This window comes from Petaurus breviceps, unplaced genomic scaffold (assembly GCF_028583685.1).
Source record: "Petaurus breviceps papuanus isolate PSGF00001 unplaced genomic scaffold, PetGlider_PUasm1.0 229, whole genome shotgun sequence".
In the NCBI taxonomy this organism is placed as follows: Eukaryota; Metazoa; Chordata; class Mammalia; order Diprotodontia; family Petauridae; genus Petaurus; species Petaurus breviceps.
In genome coordinates, this window is record NW_027185903.1 from 2,875,614 (window position 1) to 2,896,035 (window position 20,422).

Here is a 20,422-nt window from a genome sequence, read left to right on the forward strand (position 1 = left end):
TGTGTGTCCATCCTAGCACCTAGAGCAGAGGTTTTTTTACCTGGGGCACAGGGAGTCTGTGGTCTTGAACAGAAAAAAAAAATTATATCTTATCTTTATTTCAATATAATTGGTTTCTTTTGTAACCTTATGTATTTCATTTTATATATCTAAAAAACATCTGAGAAAGGGTCCATAGGCTTCATCAGACTTCTATAGGGGTCCATGATGAAAGAAGGTTAAGTACTTCTGGTCTAGGTAATTTTTTTAAAAAGCAACCAGATGGGGGCGGCCAGGTGGCTCAGCGAGTAAGAGCACCGGCTCCAGTGTCGGGATGACCTGGATCAAATCTGGGCTCAGATACTCAGCACCACACCCAGAAATAACTGGCCATGTAACCTTGGGCAAGTTACTTAACCCCGATTGCTTTAAAAAAAAAAAAAGCAACCAGATGTGAAACCTCAGGACCTAAAAGCATTGCTTACCTTTCCCCTGTAGAGAGAAGTAAGAATCATCAGAAGAGATAATAAATCAGTGGCCTAAGATCACAAGCAAATCATTGGCAGGCAAGAAAAAGCACAGTCAGTTCTTCTTCAACAAGTAGGTCTATGGACAGTCAAAGTCCCAAAGTATAAGATGCTCTGTATAAGTATATGGCTCTGTAGAGTGACTGCACATTTTGTCCCAGCAAAATTTATCAGTGATCCACATCACTGTGGGGACCCCAAATGGGGGAACTGTGTGAGCTAACGAGTATCTAACCTAGAAGGGATTTGGTTGTAGTTCCCACAACACCTCTACATGTCCCAATTCCCCACTATTTCTCTTTGCATTTGGCAGAAGCATTTCATAAAGTAGATCCCAAATCTGATCTCATGATAGACCCAGAAATAAACTTTATTTAAGGTCAAGTCAGATCTTTCACTCTGAGAATATTTGTTGGAGGGATCTAGAAAAAGGAAGATTGTTATCCTTGGTTCCCATTTCATTTTATCCCATCAGTTTTTTCTCCCATGCAGGGCTGTCATACAGAGCAGATACTGCCCATTAGCTTGAAACCTCCCTCCACTTACTTTGTGATTGTTACACTTACTGTATCTTACTTTTTTATGTGTCCTGGAACATCCAGTGAATTGTTCTCTAGGGACAGAGGGTCCAAACTAGTAGAGGGCAATAAACAGGTTACCTTTTTCTGGGAATATGTTGTTTTTGGTGATTTTGACGCTTTTGGGACGAGGGTTGGAGTTATCTGTGCCCATCAGTAGGTTGCGGAAAAAAACATCAAATTTCTTTTTGCTGTCTGCATTAATGGTCCCTGCCACCGTCCACACCAGAGAAAAGAGGAAGAGGCCTTGAAGCCAGAGGAATATCTGCTGACTTGTCAAGTTTTCTCCTTCATAGTCTGTGTCATTCACTGCTCTGATTTCATCTAAAAAAGAATAGCCCAGAACTTTAGAACAACAGTTGACACCACAAACCTGTCTTTTCTCTATTTCTGAAAATCATGAGAGGACTGAGAGCTGAAGAAAGTGGCCAAAACAAGAAGCCTGAGACACTGGGACATCAGGGTTTCTGGGAAAAGGAACAAATTTAGTCAACATTGTGAAGTAGGCAAGGTTCTTTTTCCTTCCCCTTAATCTTCTTCCTCCTTTTTTGCTGTTTTCCCCTTTGAATCTCCAAGCTACTTCTCAGTTCTCCTCTGTCCCCTTTTCCCCTTCCACTTTTGTAACCCTCTCTAGATGAGCAGCCCCTACCAGGGCACTGCCTTAATCAGGGCCTTTTTGCCTGAAACCTTTGGTCTCCTATTAGTTAAAGACCTAATTTATCCATTAGGGCTCTGCACCAAATCAACTAATCTGATAAATTAATTTATGCTGAGATGTTAATTGCGTATAATGGCTTACTGCTTAATTTTTTTGTTTTGTTTTTGCTTTGAACATCATAGGCCTGAATTAAATGTATGCAGTCAGTCTTCTTGCTCCAAAATAGCTTCAAAAGTTGACTAATTTAAGAAAATTTCAAAGACCAGACACTATGAAGACATTAACTTAAGTTTGACGTGTGCTCCATCTTGTAACAAAATAGCAGCCAATAAAACTTTTTAGATGGATATATATCTTCTATCTCCTAAAGTCCTACTCTGATGCCTCCTCATGGAGTGATGACCCTGGGTTCTTGGAATGCCAAATCCGGCAGGTCCTGTCAGGATGGAAAAATCTAGAAGACAACTCTAGCAACATGCTGTCATCCAAAGACCAGCTTAGCTAAACTCAGAGAGCCTCATTTTCAGATAGATCATAGGCTGATGAATTTTTCCAATATAGCAATTCATTAAGACCATCAACTAAAACCTAGAGAAGTTTCAGTTTATCTTAGTGGATAAAATCAGACCAATAAAATCACATATCCATATAACAGTGAAGTAACTGTCTTAAGTTATTATGAATAGATTTCAGTAGACTGAATGAGGTTTACAGATTAATGAACCACTTGTTTAAATGCATTAGAGAGGCTTCTTGCTTAAAAGTTCCTAGGGCTAATCTAATCCTTTTGTAATTCATATAATAATGCCTTATTTATTCTTTCCATGAATCTGGGCTTTTTTGAATAGCAATAAGCTTCCATAAAATAAGCATATCTATACTTCACATTTATCCAATCTTTGTTTTTAAATCTCTTTCATATTTAGCATTTCATTTCATCCTGTCAACATCCATTTGATCTAATGGTGTTCATGAGAAAACTTGAGGCCTGACTGGAAACATTGTATGTCTTGCCCCAAATCACATAGGATTGTTGAAGGCTGAACCATGATTAGAACTATAATACAATGATTGATTTATCACTTTTGTTAGAAAAGATGGCTTGCTGGCTAAGAGAGTAGAAAAGAATATATTCAGAAATAAAGGTGATATACACAGATAGTGACATGGAAGGGGCCCATCAGAGATTGTCTAGTACAAATCCTTTATTTTATAGTTGAAGAAACTGAGGTCTAAAGAAGTTAAATTACTTGCCTAACATCACTCAAAGGTAAGACTTAAACTCAAGTCCTCTGCCTCTGCAGCCAATGTTTTCCCTGCTCTTTTGTTGCTGCTGTTTTTGTTTAGTCTCTTCAGTCACATCTCACTCTTCATGACTCCATTTGGGCTTTTCTTGGTAAAGCTACTAGAATGGTTGGCCATGTCCTTTTCCAGCTCATTTTTACAGATAAGGAACTAAAGCAAACAGGGTTAAATGACCTCTCTGTAGTCACACAGCTAATAAGGGTCTGGGGCTGGATTTGAACTCAGGAAGATGAATCTTCCCTCTATCCACTATGCAACCTAGCTGCCCATTCTTCCTACTTTACAATGCCACAGATATCAATGAAATGAGGTTTTTTGTTTGTTTGTTTAAAGAAAAACCCTAACACAATTTAGTAGTATAAATTACATTGTGATTTGGCTTTTTATCTGCAGTAATCTCATGGATCTCTAAGCTAGTTCTCAGTGAAAGGATGGAGGCAGGGGAGAGCAGAAATATCAGACCACTCTATTTGTCTTAGGGAATGAGACCAACATTTACCAAACAGACAGTTGTACAGCTTCATCATGGAATAGGCAAGATGGATGGGTGATGTCTGGACCACACATTTACAATGGAGACGGACAAATTCTAAGGAGGGCTGGACTAGCCACAAGAACATGTCATTAACCTGAAAATATAAATTCATATAATTAGGAGATGTTAACAAAGCTAGGAGGCTGGATCTTTCTGAAGATGGTAAAATCTCCTGAAATACTCTGCTCTTCCCTGGAAGGAGAAGCCAGTAGCAATTCAGGAAGTTTTTGATTTATGAACTTTTCACTGTTCAAATAACCATAACTATGAATGGCTATCCCCAGCTAGCACCTTACCATAGGACTTCTCTCCACTCCCCAATGCTACAAAAAGTTCCCAGGCCTTAAGGTCTTCTTCCCCTTCTTCACCCCCCCAGTCTCCCTTTTTAGCCCTGTCTTCTCCTTCTATTGTCTGAGAAGGATTTCGGGCTGAGGTGTCAGAAGGCTTCTAGGCCCAAGACTCGGAGGTATTATTAGTTCTGAAGTACAGCTATCTTATGATCTAAATGGATATTTATGGGCTATCCTGAAAACCTAACCACCGTTTATAGTAGAGGTTCTTAAATTTTTGTGTGTGTCCTGGGTCCTTCAGCAATCTGATGGAGCCTGTGGATCCCTTTTAAGAAGAATGTTTTTAAATGCATAAAATAAAATACTAAGATTATGAAGTGAGGAAATCAATAATATTTTATAAGTACCTACTATGCTCCAGGCATTGAGCTATGTGCTGGGATTATAAAAGAGTCAAGGAAACACTTATATTGAAATGTAATTAGCAAACTCTTTTTAAAAAAAAAGTTTACAACTCCCAGGTTAAGAACCCCTGATTCTTAGCACTGTGTTTATGGGAAAATCAATTAATCAATAAGTATTTTAAATAAGCATTTGCTGTGTGTCACCCCCATGCCAAACACTGGGGATGATATATCAAAAGCAAAGCAATCCCTGCCCCATGCTCCAAATTACCAGCAACCAATAAAAAATGAAATCTTGAAACACAGCTTCTATAGAAGGTTGGCCACATGACACACTGTAACATTAGTGGGTCTGTTAGAATGAACCTATCTCTGCCTTTTTCACTTGTGAAAATGTACAACCTGGATGCTCTTCAGTCCCATTTAATGGCATTTCAAATGAATTTTGGCTGGTTTGATGAAAACAGGGGAGCTTTTCCCCACTTACAGTTATTGTTTCTGGATGGCAAAGGCCTTCAACTTATGCTTTTCAGACCTGCACTGGGGAGCCTGTGGTATGGACCATGGCCAGAGTCTAAGTATCTGGAAGAACAAAGGCTTAGTCTAGAGCTAGAAACTTTGGAAGAATTGGAAACTGGCAGAATGGAAGCTCCTTGAGAGCAAGGACTGGTTTGGTTTGGTTAGTTAGTTGGTTGGGTGTTTGCTTTTTTTGTTGTCTCTGCATTTGGCATAATACCTTGTAATGATAGTTAGCATCCTAAAGTTTTATGTGTGTCTATGTATATGTGTATATATGTGTATGTTGTATGTATGTATGTGTATGTATATATACATACACATATACCTATATACTCACATTAATTTATCTATTCATTCATTCATTTATTTATTTGTTTTCATTCAGTCCTCACAATCTACCCTATGAGGTAGGTGCTGTTTTCAATCCCCATTTTACAGATAAGGAAACTGAGGCTGACAGAAGTTAAGTGACTTGTTCAGGGTCACACAACTAGTTAAGTATCTGAGACTGGATCTAAGAAGTTCCTGTAGGGATTCTAGTGAAGAATATCTAGAGATCTCACCAGTTCAATATGCTCTTCAGTGAGGTTGGGGGGCAGGGTTTCCATGTATGAGTCCTTCAAGGGCTTCCAGCCCAGTTGGTGTGGTTCCATGTAGATCATCCCACATCTGCCAAATATAAACATATCATCACCTAGTCCAGGGGTGGGGAACCTGCTGCCTCAAGCCCACGCGTGGCCTTCTAGGTCCTCAAGTGCGGCCCTTTGACTGAATCCAAACTTCACAGAACAAATTCCCTTAATAAAAGGATTTGTTCTATAAAACTTGGACTCAGTCAAAAGACCTCAGCAGAAGACCTAGAAGGCCACGTGTGGCCTTGAGGCAGCAGGTCTCCCCCCCCACCCCCTAACTAGTCAGTCATGTCCTACTTAACAGCACTGAGTCCCATTCCATTGGCTGTCCCAGTGGGAGCCCCAGAGGATATGTGGGTGTGGGGTTGACTACAGTGAGAAATAGAAAGAAACAGTTCCAGAGGTGGGGGAGGAGGAGAGAAAGCCAAAGATATAGATAATCAATCACTAGATTTGGAAGGGAAGGTCAATGGCTTTTTCTATGAACTATCAGCTGTTGATTTTCTGTAGCAAGTTTTTAATCCCAGCAAATCTGGCCTGCCTCCTGCCACCATTTACTGTTGTTTATTCTGGGAATACAGACTAATTTTAAGATTCTCCAAAGCAAAATATAATTAGGAAGGTAAGCTGCTGACAGGGATAGGGAGCATATCAGATAATTCACTCCAAGGCCATTAATTTTTAGGTTATCTGCTATTTGAGATTAACCAATAGCAAGGACAAGTTATTTATGTACTCTAGGCAAGGCTTGAAAATTGTGTCCTCTGTAAATCATTGTCCACCACAAGCTTATAGCTTTTGCTGTAATACATGCAATTTGACATCATAAAATAAATAAATATAATATAATATAAAAATAAAATAAATATATTCCTTGGAATGGAGTATTTTCTGACATTAAACACATCTGCATTTATATAAAAATAACTTTGTAGCATGACTATTAAAGGGTATTACGCAACCTGCCCCCTTCCCTCTGTTGTGCCTGTTGAGGCCGCCTTACTTGCCCGCCCCTAGTCCCAGCTTTGGATTAATGCTCCATTAGTTGATCAGCTACCTGCTGACAGTGGCTGGGGAGGCCTGCTCTAAATCTGCTGGCTCGAAGATCAGACTCATTTTGGCACTCATCTGGATGATCTCTCCACTCATCAAACACAGCTGGGAGGCAGAAGGGATGGAGGAAAATCAAAAAAGAAGAAGGGGTTAAGTTCTGTTTTGCCATTTCTAAAGTTTCTGGGAAAAGCCAGTCCACATCCATGCAGTCCTTTAACTGAATCCAAACTTCACAGAACAAATTCCCCTAATAAAAGGATGTGTTCTATAAAACTTGAACTCAGTCAAAAGGCTGCATCTGAGGACGTAGAAAGCCACATATGGCCTCGAGACTGTAGGTTCCCCTCCCCTGACATAGTCAATGATGTTCTACTTAACAGCACTGAGTCCCATTCCATTGGCCGTCCCATTGGGAGCCCCAGAGGATATGTGAGGGAGGGGTTGACTACAGTGAGAAATGGAAAGGAGCAGTTCCAGAGGTGGGGGAGGAGGAGAGAAGACCAAAGATATAGATAATCAATCACTAGATATGGTGTGAAACACCGCTAATTGCAGTCTTGACAAAGACATCTAAATCATTGTCATACAAATTTTAGCTCCTCATGTCAACATTCCAACAGCTGGCCTTCTCCCTCTGCCCTAACTTGGCACTTTCTTGTATATTGGTTTGTTTTATTCAGATTATTTCAGGTGCATAGGTATTACCCCTCTCCCAAAAGACTACACTATTCCTTGACGGCAAGGAACATGCCCTTTTTGTATAACTCTCAGCATTTAGTAAAACCTTGGGCCTGTCTCTCTACCCTCATTTATTAAACTCCTACTATGTGCCAGTCTAATCACTATTATACAAAGACAAAAGTCAAATAGCTGCTTACCTCAAGGAGCTTATATTCTATGGGGCTAGGATGGGGAGAGTACATGACCACAGCCAAATACAGGGTGTCCCAAAAGGTTTTGTAGTTGATGCTTTTCTGTCGTGTCTGACTCCTCATGACCCTGAGGACCATACTGTCTATGGTGTTTTCTTCGTTAAGATTCTGGAGTGGTTTGTCATTTCCTTCTCCAGTGGATTAAAGCAAATAGAGGTTAAGTGATTTGCCCAGAACTCAGGTGTTCCTCACTCCAAAGCTAGAGCTCCATTCACCTTGCCACCTAGCTGTAGCTTAAAAATCCACTGAGACTTTTGGGACAGCTTGTATAGAAAAAGTCAGTCTATGCAAACAAAACATATGCAAAATGGAATGCACAGTAATTTTGGAGGGAAGTACTAGTAGTTCAGAGAATCTGGAAAGGTAGCATGTAGGAGGAGATGTTTAAACTGAGCTATAAAGGAAGCTAGGGATTTATGGATGGAGAACTGAAGAAAGATTGTACCCAGGGCATGGAGTTCAGGGATAGAATGTCTTGAGTGAAGGGAAGCATGAAGACAAGTTTGGCTGGACTGAAGAACATATGAAGGGAATGATACTTTAAGTCTGGAAAAGGAAATTAGAGCCAGGTTGTGAAAGGCTTTAAATGCATAGAATAGTTGCTCATTAAGGATTTGTGGGATGGAATTTGAGTGACTGACACCTTCCTTTGGGCCTACTCATAAAGTATAAATTGCCCAAAGTGTGTGATTAAGAGTGGACTTGTAGGTAGAAACTCGTGAAGGGCAGGTAGACGTGTGCCTCTTTCCAGGTACATGTGGCCAAGATGGGACACGAGTTCACATTGTGGTATATTCTTTCAATACTCCTAAACAATCCAAGACTAATTTGTGTGACTGAAGGTGAGACCAAAATTCTCTGGTCTCATTGTTCTCCACACCTATAGATTGAGGGCTCTTTTCCAGCACTAATATCCTATGGATTAAACATCATTCAAGCAGTTAAGAGGCAACACTGCCATTTAGACCCAATTAAGACTGTTTTGCTCACTGTAATTCGGGAATAAAAAGAGGGTAGCTAGATGGAATAAGGGAGAGACTACTGGAAATTAAAAAAAACCTCCAAAAAAAAAAAAGCAAAAATGGTGCTCTGTGGAAAAAACTCAGAACAGCCATTTTTTTTTTTTTGCTTTTTGGAGGGGGGAAGGCAGGGCAATTAGGGGTAAGCAACTTGCCCAAGGTCACATGGATAGTAAGTGTTAAGTGTCTGAGGCCAGATGTGAACTCAGGTCCTCCTGACTCTAGGGCCAGTGCTCTGTTTATTGCACCACCTAGTCGCCCCAGAACAGTCATTTTGAAGATATGGAAGTACACTATGAAGGCAAACTAGGGATCAGATATGAATTGTACAAAGAAGACACAAGGGGGGAGGAGTCAAGATGGCGGAGTAAAAGCAGGACTTCCCTGAGGCTCCGGCTCCCACCTTCCCCAATCCATGTTAAAAAGGAACTCTGAACAAACTTTGGAGCTGCAGAACCCACAAAATGACACAGAGAAGCTAACCTCCCGCTGAGGACAGCCCAGCATACCGGCAGGATTCAGCCAGCTCAGTGCTCTGGAATGGTTACAATGGAGGGGAAGAATAGGAAGGCAAAAGGGAATGGGTCAACCTTATTCCCATTGAATCTGGCTTGAGGAGGGAGTGAAATACACACTAAATAGGGTATCTCACCCTCCAGGAGAATAGGGGGGGAAGGGGAGGAGAGGGGTGATGATGGAAGGGAGGGCAAGCTCAGGGGGAGGGAAGTTGGAAGCACCCACTTTTGCAAAGGGACAGGATCAAAGTAGAGACTAGAACAAGTGGGAGGTGGGATAGGAGGGAGGGAAATATAGTCAGTCTTTTACAATATATCTACTATGTTATTGTTTTGCATTAGCCACACATGTACAACCTATACTGAACTGCTTATCTTCCCAGTAAGGGTGAATGACAAGGAAGGAAGGGAATGAATCTGGAATTGAAAGTTTTAAAATCAAATATTCTAATATATATATATATGTGTGTGTGTGTATATATATATGTATATATACTATTATTAATACCATCTTACATGTAATTGGGAAATAAGATATACAGACACTGAGGCATAGAGATCCACTGGAAAAGTCGAAAGGGGTATGGGAGAAATATGGGAGAGAGCAGATTGGAGGAGGGGATATCCTGTGGGATGCTATTTTGGGGTGATGGGTAGGGGAAAAACGGGGAGAAAATTTGTAACTCAAAATCTGACAGAAACAAATGATGTAAATCAGAAGTTAATAAAGCATTAAAAAATTTTTTTAAAAAGAGGTGAGAGAGAAATATTAATGAGAAGAGATGGTGTAAGGGTTATGGGATTTAAAGATCTCCCATGCCCCATGGACGTGCTGACATAGCAGAGCAAGAGAAAGTGAAAAGCCGAGCTAACGGTCCTGCGGTTGGCAGTTGGTGGCAGTTGCCTTTTTTTTTTTTTTGAGTTAGGACTCCTGCTGAGGACTGCCAGGGGCCGGAGCTGCTGGGAGTGCTCTTCCAGGACGCTGGGTGGTTGCTGTGAGTGGGGAGAGGAGGACCTTTGCCTGAGGTAGCCTGTTCTGTTTTAAAGGCTTGAGAATGTGGGTGCTTTTTACTTTATCTACCTGTGTCAATATCATAACTACTCTGATGGCTTTCACTTTCTGGTTTTGGGACTCAGTCTTTTGGTATCTTAATAAATTTTCTAGTTTATTTCCCCAAATGGCAAACCTGATGTATTTTGTGATGGATAATTATATCAGCATATTTGTAATCTCTATAGGCATTGTGAATATGGCATTGCTGATACATTTGGCGACCAGGATGGGATCACAAAATGTCAGGCCTCTATTTGGAAGCAGTGGGGCTTTAGAGGGAGAAATGGCTATTCCAGGATGGGAGGATTTGCCTTATTCCTCTCTAGCCAGAGAATGGGCTAAAAGCACAGGGCCCTGTGAAAACTGGGAACCAAGGCTAAAAGAGGGAGAACCTGGAGATTTGGAAAGATGTTTGAAAGCAATACCCATAGAACCAGGCAAAGAACTGGCAGGAGTGTGCAGGAGAGGCTGGGTGCTGCTAACAAGTTATCGCCTTATGTGTAAAAGTAGGGATAAGCTGCTGAAGGAAAGAGCTAGGATGGCTAGGGAGTCAGCTGGTTTGCCTGAGGATTTTTCTGTGTCACAGTACTCAGAAGAGCAAACTGGAGGGACCCATGTGGTCCAGGAGCAAGCTACTGTTCATGTAGCTAAAAGGAAGCAAAAAACTAGCAGAAGGAATGTGCATGCAGCTTTTGTACAGGCTGGGCAGAGTTGCCCTGACAGCTTCCAGGAGAATGTGTGTGAGGAGAATGGAACAAGGTTAGATGAGGAGTCTCCTAATGTAGAAGCTCTCCCCATACGAAGAAGAAGGCAGGAGAACCACCGAGGCAAAACAGAGTCCAGGGAGATAATTGAGGATTTCACTCAACAGGAGATCACTGATATATTGAGTAGATTTACCCAAAGAATGGGGGAGTCTTTAGTGTCTTGGATAGTAAGAATCACTGATGAAGGCGCTGGAGGAATAACACTGGACAATGAGGACTGTTTAAAATTCATAAGTATCAGTCAGAATCCTTTTGTACACCAGGCTTTTAGGGATCACCATATGCAAGGAGGAAATAACAAAACTAATCTTCTAGCTTTAGCTGCAGAAGGTTGCAAAAAGCAATATCCAACTGAATCTATGTGGCCTAGGGGAGACAGACCCTGGTACTCACTTAGAGACTGTATGAGAAAGCTAAAGGAGGAGGTAATGAAAACTGCTATCCTGATTGGAGATGCAAATGCATATTATGATACCCCCCTAGGAGTTCCTCATAGAAATATCATAGTGAAGATGGCTCCTCCTGCATATAAGCACCTAATTCTGACTCTTTTAATTGGAGAAATAGGGCACCCTCTTTCAGAGGTGCTGGATAAGATTTCACAATTAAGCGATTTAGGGGAATGGGAAAAAGACAAATTGCCTCGAGAGAGAAGAGTAAACAGCCAGAGGATTCAGAGACAAAATAGACCCACAAGAAGGGAACTGTTTACTTCTCTATTAAGAGCTGGGGTGGACTTTAGAAGAATAGATGGTATTCCAACTGAAGAGCTGCATAAACTGTACCAAGAAAAGGTACTTAGCATTAGAATGAACAGGGAAGCAGGAACCACCCCCGCAGGTATTTCTGAATCTGAATCTTTGTATCCAAGTTTGCCCCACCTTCAGGGGGAATAGGAGATAGGCCAAGCCCCAGCCCAGATAAAAGAAATATGCAGAAGAGATTGCAGACCCCATATTGGTTTAACAATATATTGGAAGAATGGATCAACTACTGTGACTAGGGCACTGATTGATACTGGGGCTGAGGCCACACTTATCTATGGAAACCCTGATAAGTTTAAACATGGAACTCCTATTACCATCACAGGTCTAGGAGACACTGAAATATCAGCCAGACAGGTTAAAATAACAATGAAAATTGGGCAGTTACCTAAGAAAGAATATACTGTGGTTGTTGTACCCATTCCTGAATACATCATTGGAATAGATGTATTGAGAGGCAAGACTCTGAATTTACCTGAAGGAAGATACCAATTTGCTGTGAGGAAGATAGGAATTAATACAGTTTTAGTAGGAAAATTAAAAATGGACCCAATCACTTTACCTGAACCTTCTGAAGTAATTACTTTAAAACAGTATCGTGTGCCAGGTGGGCAAGATGAAATTGCCACTACTATAAAGGAATATGTTGAAGCAGGAGTGTTAGTCCCTACAACCACAAGATGGAATAATCCTGTCTGGCCAGTAAGAAAATCAGATGGGACGTGGAGAATGACTGTGGATTATAGACAGTTGAATAAGGTGACTCCTTCTTTGTATGCTGCTGTTCCAGATACCATCACCTTAATAGAAAGGATCCAGAAATATGATGGGACTTGGTATGCAGTTATTGACTTGGCAAATGCCTTCTTCACCATCCCAATAGACTCTAAACAATGGGACCACTTCGCTTTCACTTGGCAGGGTAGACAATATACTTTCACTCGCTTGCCACAAGGGTACATACATAGCCCCACTATTTGTCACAGGATTGTGGCTGAACAGTTGGATGAATTAAAGCTACCTGGTGTACAGCTTACCCACTACATTGATGATATCATGATACAGGGAAAAGATGCGAAAGTAGTGGAAAGGAGTTTGACCCTTCTAATTGAGCATATGAAAAGTAAAGGGTGGGAAATTAACCCTGCAAAGGTTCAAGGACCAGCTCAGAATGTGAAGTTTTTGGGTATACAATGAAACAAGGGGCTAAGGGAGATTCTTCCTCAAGCCCGACAAAAGATTCAGGATTTTCCTACCCCTACCAATAAGGAGGCCCAAAAGTTCATAGGATAGTTCAAGTGATTATCGTTCCTTGTAAAACAATGCCACTTGTAAAAACTGACCCTCCTTCCAAAATAACTGTCACAGGAACTGAAGGATTTGGTTCTACTGATAGAATAAAATCAGGAGCTAAAGTATGGGTAAAACGGAAGCCAGATGATGTTCCAAAGGCTGCAGAGATTATAGCATATGGGAAGGATAACACTGTAACTATTGTTTATTCTGGAGAAGATGATTACAAAATTGTACCCTTAAATCATTTATTCTACCGTGAGTGAGGCTACAATAATCTGGTTATTGTTCTTGATTTTTTGTTTGTTCACCTTGTTTGTTAGATTTGTTTCCACAGGCTTGGTACCCTCCATCTGTAGATGCCTGATAGCTTAAGCTGGATGTCACCCCCTGTCTGCAACTGTGATGTGTCACCCTTGGACCTGGCATCAAGCATATTAAGAACTGACCTCTCAAATGGGACCCCTAAGGACAGGGACAGCTCTACATCCGATTTCAGCAGCAAGTAGCCATAGAAGAAGAGATCTTCACCCCTTACCACAAGATTTTGGGGCCCCATTTGTTCGGGGTGGGGGGAATGATGGGGAGCTTGTGCTCAAGCCCCACCCTAAAATATGGTTTTTTTGTGTTTATTGTGTGCTATTCTTGTTATATGGTTGTGAAATTTTGTTGACACCAGTTATTCCTACTGTATTTTTGCCAAGTAAGGGACATGAAAGATCTTGGGGCCGAATGTAAGGGTTATGGGATTTAAAGATCTCCCATGCCCCATGGACGTGCTGACATAGCAGAGCAAGAGAAAGTGAAAAGCCGAGCTAACGGTCCTGCGGTTGGCAGTTGGTGGCGGTTGCCCTTTTTTTTTTTTTTGAGTTAGGACTCCTGCTGAGGACTGCCAGGGGCCAGAGCTGCTGGGAGCGCTCTTCCAGGACGCTGGGTGGTTGCTGTGAGTGGGGAGAGGAGGACCTTTGCCTGAGGTAGCCTGTTCTGTTTTAAAGGCTTGAAAATGTGGGTGCTTTCTACTTTATCTACCTGTGCCAATATCATAACTACTCTGATGGCTTTCACTTTCTGGTTTTGGGACTCAGTCTTTTGGTATCTTAATAAATTTTCTAGTTTATTTCCCCAAATGGCAAACCTGATGTATTTTGTGATGGATAATTATATCAGCATATTTGTAATCTCTATAGGCATTGTGAATATGGCATTGCTGATACAGATGGAGAGAGACAGAATGGGGTAAATTATCTCATATAGAAGAGGCATGGGAAAATGGTTACAATGGAGGGGAAGAATAGGAAGGCAAAAGGGAATGGGTCAACCTTATTCCCATTGAATTTGGCTCGAGGAGGGAATGACATACACACTAAATGGGGTATCTTACCATACAGGAGAATAGTGGGGAAGGGGATGAGAGAGGGGATGATGGACAGGAGGGAAGTTGGAAGCACACACTTTTGAAAAGGGACGGGATCAAAGTAGAGAATAGGACAAGTGGGCGGTGGGATAGGAGGGAGGGAAATATAGTCAGTCTTTTACAATATATCTTCTATGTTAATGTTTTGCATTAGCTACACATGTATAACCTATACTGAACTGCTTATCTTCCTAGTAAGGGTGGGTGACAAGGGAGGAAGGGAATGAATCTGGAATTCAAAGTTTTAAAATCAAATGTTTAAAATTATATATATATATATATATATACATATACATACACTATTATTAATACTATTTTACATATAATTGGGAAAAAAGATATACAGGCACTGGGGCATAGAAATCCACCATGCCCTGCTGGAGAACTCTAAGGCGGTATGGTTGAAGATATGGGAGAGAGCAGATTGGAGGTGGGGATATCCTGTGGGACTGCTATTTTGGGGTGATGGATAGGGGAAAAACGGGGAGAAAATTTGTAACTCAAAATCTGGCAGAAATTAATGATGTAAATCAGAAGTTAATAAAGCTTTTGAAAAATGGGAAAAAAATTTACATTGAGATGGGAAGAAACAGAAAATACCACTTGAGTTTTTTAGCTCTAAAGCAGAAAAAGGAAATAGAATTCTTACTTATTCTAAAAAAAAAAGAAGACCCCAAACCCATGTACATATATGTACCACAAAGAAAATAATGTGTAGGTGTATTGCTGGACAGGAGAAAACTGAAGAATTTGTTGTTAATAATAAGAAAATAGCAAAACATCACTCATTGGTGTGTAGAGTAAGCTCCTTCACAGTGGGAACTGTCTTGCTCTGGTCTTTGTTTTTTCAGCCCCTAACATAGTCTCTGGGACCAGTTTACTCATTCTTAAAATGAGGGAGGATGTGGATTATCAGTATACCTGAGATTCTTTTGAGCTAAAACATTCTGTAAATCTTGATTCACTTTCACATGTCCTATACCAAGTTCTCCACATCCCTGCCTATCTCTTGTGGTATAAATCATAACTCTTGTTGAACTAACACAAATAAATCAATTTTATAGTATCATCTCCAGATAGTCAGGTGAGTAAAATAGATGTGACTATGTTTCAGTCTTTTGGCTAATGTTCTTAAGCAGGGAAGGACAAAGAGGACATTCACTGTTATTTACATTTCTATTCTCAAGCATAAGCAGACATTTGTTACAGTAAGGCCTTCTGCTTTGATCAGAAGTTTCTGCACATGAACGTATTTTCTGAGCCTGATGCATGGGAGGCAAATATCAAACTTTAAGGGGGTAGGCACAGCAAAACCACAGCTGCAATATAGATTTCCAGAGGTAGGGGCCAACCTAGACAGGGTATGCATAGAAGAGCAGAAAGTATGCAATAAAACATTGAGCGACAGCTATTTCCCCCACTCCCCCTTGAGATATACCTTGGAACCCAGTCTGAATTTGGTTTTTATTCCTTGACTTTCCCTGTCAGCACACTTACCTTGCTTCTATAGACTGCTTTTCATGCCAAGTACCTGGCTTTGAGCTCATCTACCTTAACAAACCGTGTCTGACAGTACTGGACACTGGGACAGCTGCTATCACCCATATGTAGCTAGCATAAAAGACAGATGGATTGTAATGAAGACAGAAACTCTTACTTTTAAAATGGTTAGCTTAGGGAACAGACATCAAACAGAAGCTTAATTCATTAACTTCCTTATTGTTCTTACCCTCTGTGAGCATTAGCTTTTTTTTTTTGTTTTTGGAGGGTGGGCATTAACTGTTAGTGTGACAACTGTATAACATACAAAAGTATTTATCATTCACATTAACTAAGAAGAATGAATTTCCCAATAATATTAAAATATTATCAAATCTAAGAACTACCTTCTTATTGTCATCCAGCACAGTGTTCATATTTTCAATCCAAACGGCATCCACAGGGCCATCAAATATAATCCACTTTCGGTCTTCCGTCACTGATGCTGCTTGCTCTCGGAAGGAGGTGGCGAGGACCCCATCAGACCACTCATGACTCACTGGGTCAAAGCAACCATACAGTTGACCCATAGTGATGGCTTTGGGATTGATGACTTTGTACTCAACAGCAAACTCATTTCCCTGATTGGCTGGGTGAAAATAACCAAGGAGAGAAATTACAAAATCACTGATTCTTGGTGAAACTGGGACATTGGCAATGAAACTATGCTCCATCATCAAGATCTGCCATATTTACTTAAATGTTCTGCTGTGTATAAAGTGCTTTATATACAGAATCTACTTATATCTTTGTATACTCTCATTGTATGCTCTAAATCTCCACAAACACCCTGAAAAAAAAACAGGTGCCATTCGTGCCTTCCTTCATGATGCAGAATGTAGTAACTAGGGCATTAGGATGAGACAGACCTTAAATAGGAATCCTAGCTATTCTCTTGGTCTAAGCCCTAAACTTTCTCTTCTTCAAGGCTTAAAAGTAGAAAAATCAGGTCTATAGGCTTAGGGTAGCATTATGTTGCAAAAGAAATGACCCTAGATTATGAATCACAGGACTAGGATTCAAATACCAGGTCTGCTACTTATTACCTGTGTGGAAATCAGTTTATCTCTCTGGGTCTCAGTTTCCTTATCTATGAAATGAGGGGATTAAATTAGATGAACTCTCAGGGTCCTTCTAACCTCAAATCTATGAAACCAGAATGGGTCAAATGGTGTAATTAAACAATCATTTGATTTAGAGTTGGAAAACCTGGGTTTAAATACCAGCTCTATAACTTATCAGTTATATGACCTTGGGCAAGTCACTTTCTCTTTGAGGGCTTCTATTTCCTCAACTTGTGAGAGTGAGGGGAAACACAAAGATGATGTTTACAATCTCGCTCAGCTCTAGCATTCTATAAGTCTAAATTGTTCAGAAGAAACCTCCTTCCCCACCAAAAAAAGAACACGGGCAACATTCATTTCACCATGTCAAGGATGTGTAATTTCATCCAGGTGGCAACACCTTCCACCAATGTCAATCACAACCTCTCTACAACCTAGAGAGTTGTTGTGGCCCCCAAACTCATCAACATGAGGAAGGTCCTCTTCTAATGGGCTGGATGACAGGCATACTGTCCATCACCAAGTCATGATTGAAGCAATTTCCAGCCAGCCCAGGATTTGTGCTCCACTGGCATGGAGCTCTCAAATGCAGGGTAATCTCTGTGCCAAGATCACAGGGTCACAGGACTAGAGCTCTTAAGGGCCTCGGAGGTCATCTAGTTCAACCTTCCCCCTCATTTTTACAGATGAGGAATAGAGGCACAGAAGGATAAAAGACTTCCCCCAAGGTCACAAAGGTAGAAATCATCCCAGGCAAAAATTGAATCCAAATCTTCTGACTCAAGCATCAGCATTTTTCCCAATGGACCAAGAAGAAACTTTATGAAGAACTTTAGTTGGAGAATAATTTAAGAGAGATTAGAAATATGACCCACAGCTTGAGTCTTTGAGTCTTTGTTCCTTTGATGTTTACAATGTCATAATTTTTACACTAGTCGGGCATATAATTATATTTGTATAGTCCTTTAAAGTTACAAAGTACTTTACTTGCATTATCTCATCGCTCATAATTTCTGCAATGCCAACTTTGCAAGGTGATTGAGGGGAAATTTTAAACTGTAACATAATAATAATTCACATTTGCATACATAAATTCTTTGTCGTTCAATCATTTCAGTAGTGTCTGACTTTGTGACCCCATTTGATCTTAAAAAAAATTTTTTTTTTTAGTTTTTTTGGAGGGGGTAAGGCAAAGCAATTGGGATTAAGTGACTTGCCCAAGGTCACATAGCTAGTAAGGATCAAGTGTCTGAGGCCGGATTTGAAGAACTCAGATCCTCCTAACCCAGGGCTGGTGCTCTATTCACTGCGCCACCTAGCTGCCCCTGTGCTTTTCTTATCAAAGAGGCTGGAATGGTTTGCCATCTTCTTCTCCAGTTCATTTTAGAGATAAGGAACTGAAGCAAACAGGGTTAAATGACTTGCCCAGGGTCACCCACCAATGTGTCTGAAATCGGATATGAATTCGGTTTCCTGACTCTATCCACTGCTGCCACCTAGTGGTTCTAAACTGACTCTTTAAGACTAACCAAAATGCTCTCCTCAACCAATAAGCATTTATTAAGTACCTACTATATGTCAGGACTGTACTAGGCACTGGAGATAATGACATTGTAAACTTCAAAGGAACAAAGACTCAAATAATCCAGGCTCTCAGGGTGTAGTGCAAGTATTATATTATCTCATTTGAAGGCTAAGGAATCAGACACTTCCCTGCTGTCACAAAGCTGGTATAAATGTGAGTTATTATTATTGCATGCCCTCACAATTTAGAGCTGAAAGGGATTCAGATAATCCAGCTTCTTCCATCTAAAAAGCAGGAAACTGAGGCTCAAGTGACTTGCTAATTGTCACTCATCTAGAGAGCAGCAGATCTATGACTTAAAACTAAATATATCTCCAAGTGAGAGGGAAGAGGAAGGGGAAGTGAAAGGAAGGGGAAGAGAAAACAAAGGAGGGAAAGAAGGGAACAGAGAGGAAGTAAGGAGGAGAGAAAGGGGGGAGGTGGGGGAGGAGTAGAAGAAGGGAAGGCTGATAGAAAGGAAGGGAGAGCTGGAGAGGAGACAGCAGAGAAGTGAAGAAAGGAGAGGGAGAGGAGAGGGTAAGGTAAGGAAAGGGGAGGACAGAGGAGGGGCATGGGAATAAAAGGGAAAGGGAGAGGGAAGGGGGGAGGGGAAGAGATGGAAAAGAAAGGAGAGGAGGGGGGCAGAGAGATGGAAAGGGGAATAAGAGGAAATAAAAATGACCTAGTTTTTAAAAATCAAACTATTTGCTTTTATAACATTTCTATTTAGGTAAATTGCTTAATTGAAAGTGGTTTCTCCCACCCCAAACTCCAAAGCTTCCTATAAACCCTCTCTCCATCTGTGAGCTACCCCGGGTTTAATGACACCACAGGCAGTTCCCCTGTGCCATCATGGAATTCTATTTAAGATAGCAGAGGGTTTTTTTTTGTTTTGTGGGGGGTTTTTTTGCCCACAGAGGGAATCCTGCATGCTGTTCTATTTCTGGCTACTACACAGCAATTCAGTGACAGCAAAACTAACACCCCAACACTCTCTCCAGAGCCAATTTGTGGAATGAAATTAATTCTTCCTCTTAAAGCAGTAGGGCTTTAATCTTTACCTGCATACATATCACCCAGAGCTGCAGCCAGGACTTTGTAAGCACAGGTCTTCCCGCCCAAGGGGTCTCCAACAATCATGTAACCGTGCCTCACCAGCATCATCTCATAAATCTAAGAAAGCAATATCACATGAGGAATTACAGCAGATTCCCTCAAAACTCAAGATTGAGCATATGATTAATAACACATTATGAGTTAGATGCCTAAAGTATTTTTATTATTCCCATTTTCCAGATAAGGCTGGGAGAGTTTAAGTGACCAGCCTGGGATCTCAGAGGTAGTAAGTGTGTCAGGCAAGATTTGAATCTAAGTTATCCCGACTCTAGGTCCATCACACCACAGTCTCTAGAGGCATGGATCAGAAGTGAATGTGTCTCCTACCTACCTCTGAACCCCAATTTGTGATGCCGACCTATTTTTAACTTCAATTTACTGCTATTACAATGTATATCAAAGATTCTTCAGCCAGCTGTCTAGCATGATATATAATTTCACAAATTGTGTTTCTGCTCAATCTTCTGTTCCCAAGACTAATAGGTTATAGACTTTTGTTTTGATTGGCACTGATAGAACAGGAAAGGCAAAGTACTGAGCATGGTTGCCTCATTGTGCAATTAGAATGCATTTTAATATAATAGGGGCTAAAATCAAGGGGCAAAACTTCACTTAAACAATTGACTATGGAACTAAAAAGTTAAACAGAACAACAATTCTTGAATTTTCCATTTGTTCTTCCTTCACTGAATACATTAATCTGTATTTGGTCTCTTGTGGTGGGATGCATATTTTTAATGGTTTTGTCATTTATCCTTTGTTCAATCTTGTGAATTTTCTTTCTATTAGATTATGAATTTCTCAAAAACAATACACCTTTCTTTTCTCCTCTTCTTCCTCTACCTTCTTTTTCTTCTCTCTCTCTCTCTCTCTCTCTCTCTCTCTCTCTCTCTCTCTCTCT

At 40.7% G+C, this 20,422-nt stretch overlaps 1 protein-coding gene across 1 annotated transcript in view; it reads right to left on the reverse strand.

Moving 5' to 3' along the window:
* DNAH3 (dynein axonemal heavy chain 3) overlaps positions 1 to 20,422 on the reverse strand; it is a 184,783-nt gene that overhangs the window by 50,296 nt on the left and 114,065 nt on the right. The window contains exons 35-40 of the mRNA XM_069096531.1: positions 19,467 to 19,578; positions 16,125 to 16,366; positions 6,485 to 6,585; positions 5,359 to 5,464; positions 3,547 to 3,676; positions 1,166 to 1,408 (exon numbers count right to left, since the gene is read on the reverse strand). Coding sequence (XP_068952632.1) covers positions 1,166 to 1,408; positions 3,547 to 3,676; positions 5,359 to 5,464; positions 6,485 to 6,585; positions 16,125 to 16,366; positions 19,467 to 19,578 — 934 coding nt within the window. The remainder of the gene's footprint in view (positions 1 to 1,165; positions 1,409 to 3,546; positions 3,677 to 5,358; positions 5,465 to 6,484; positions 6,586 to 16,124; positions 16,367 to 19,466; positions 19,579 to 20,422) is intronic.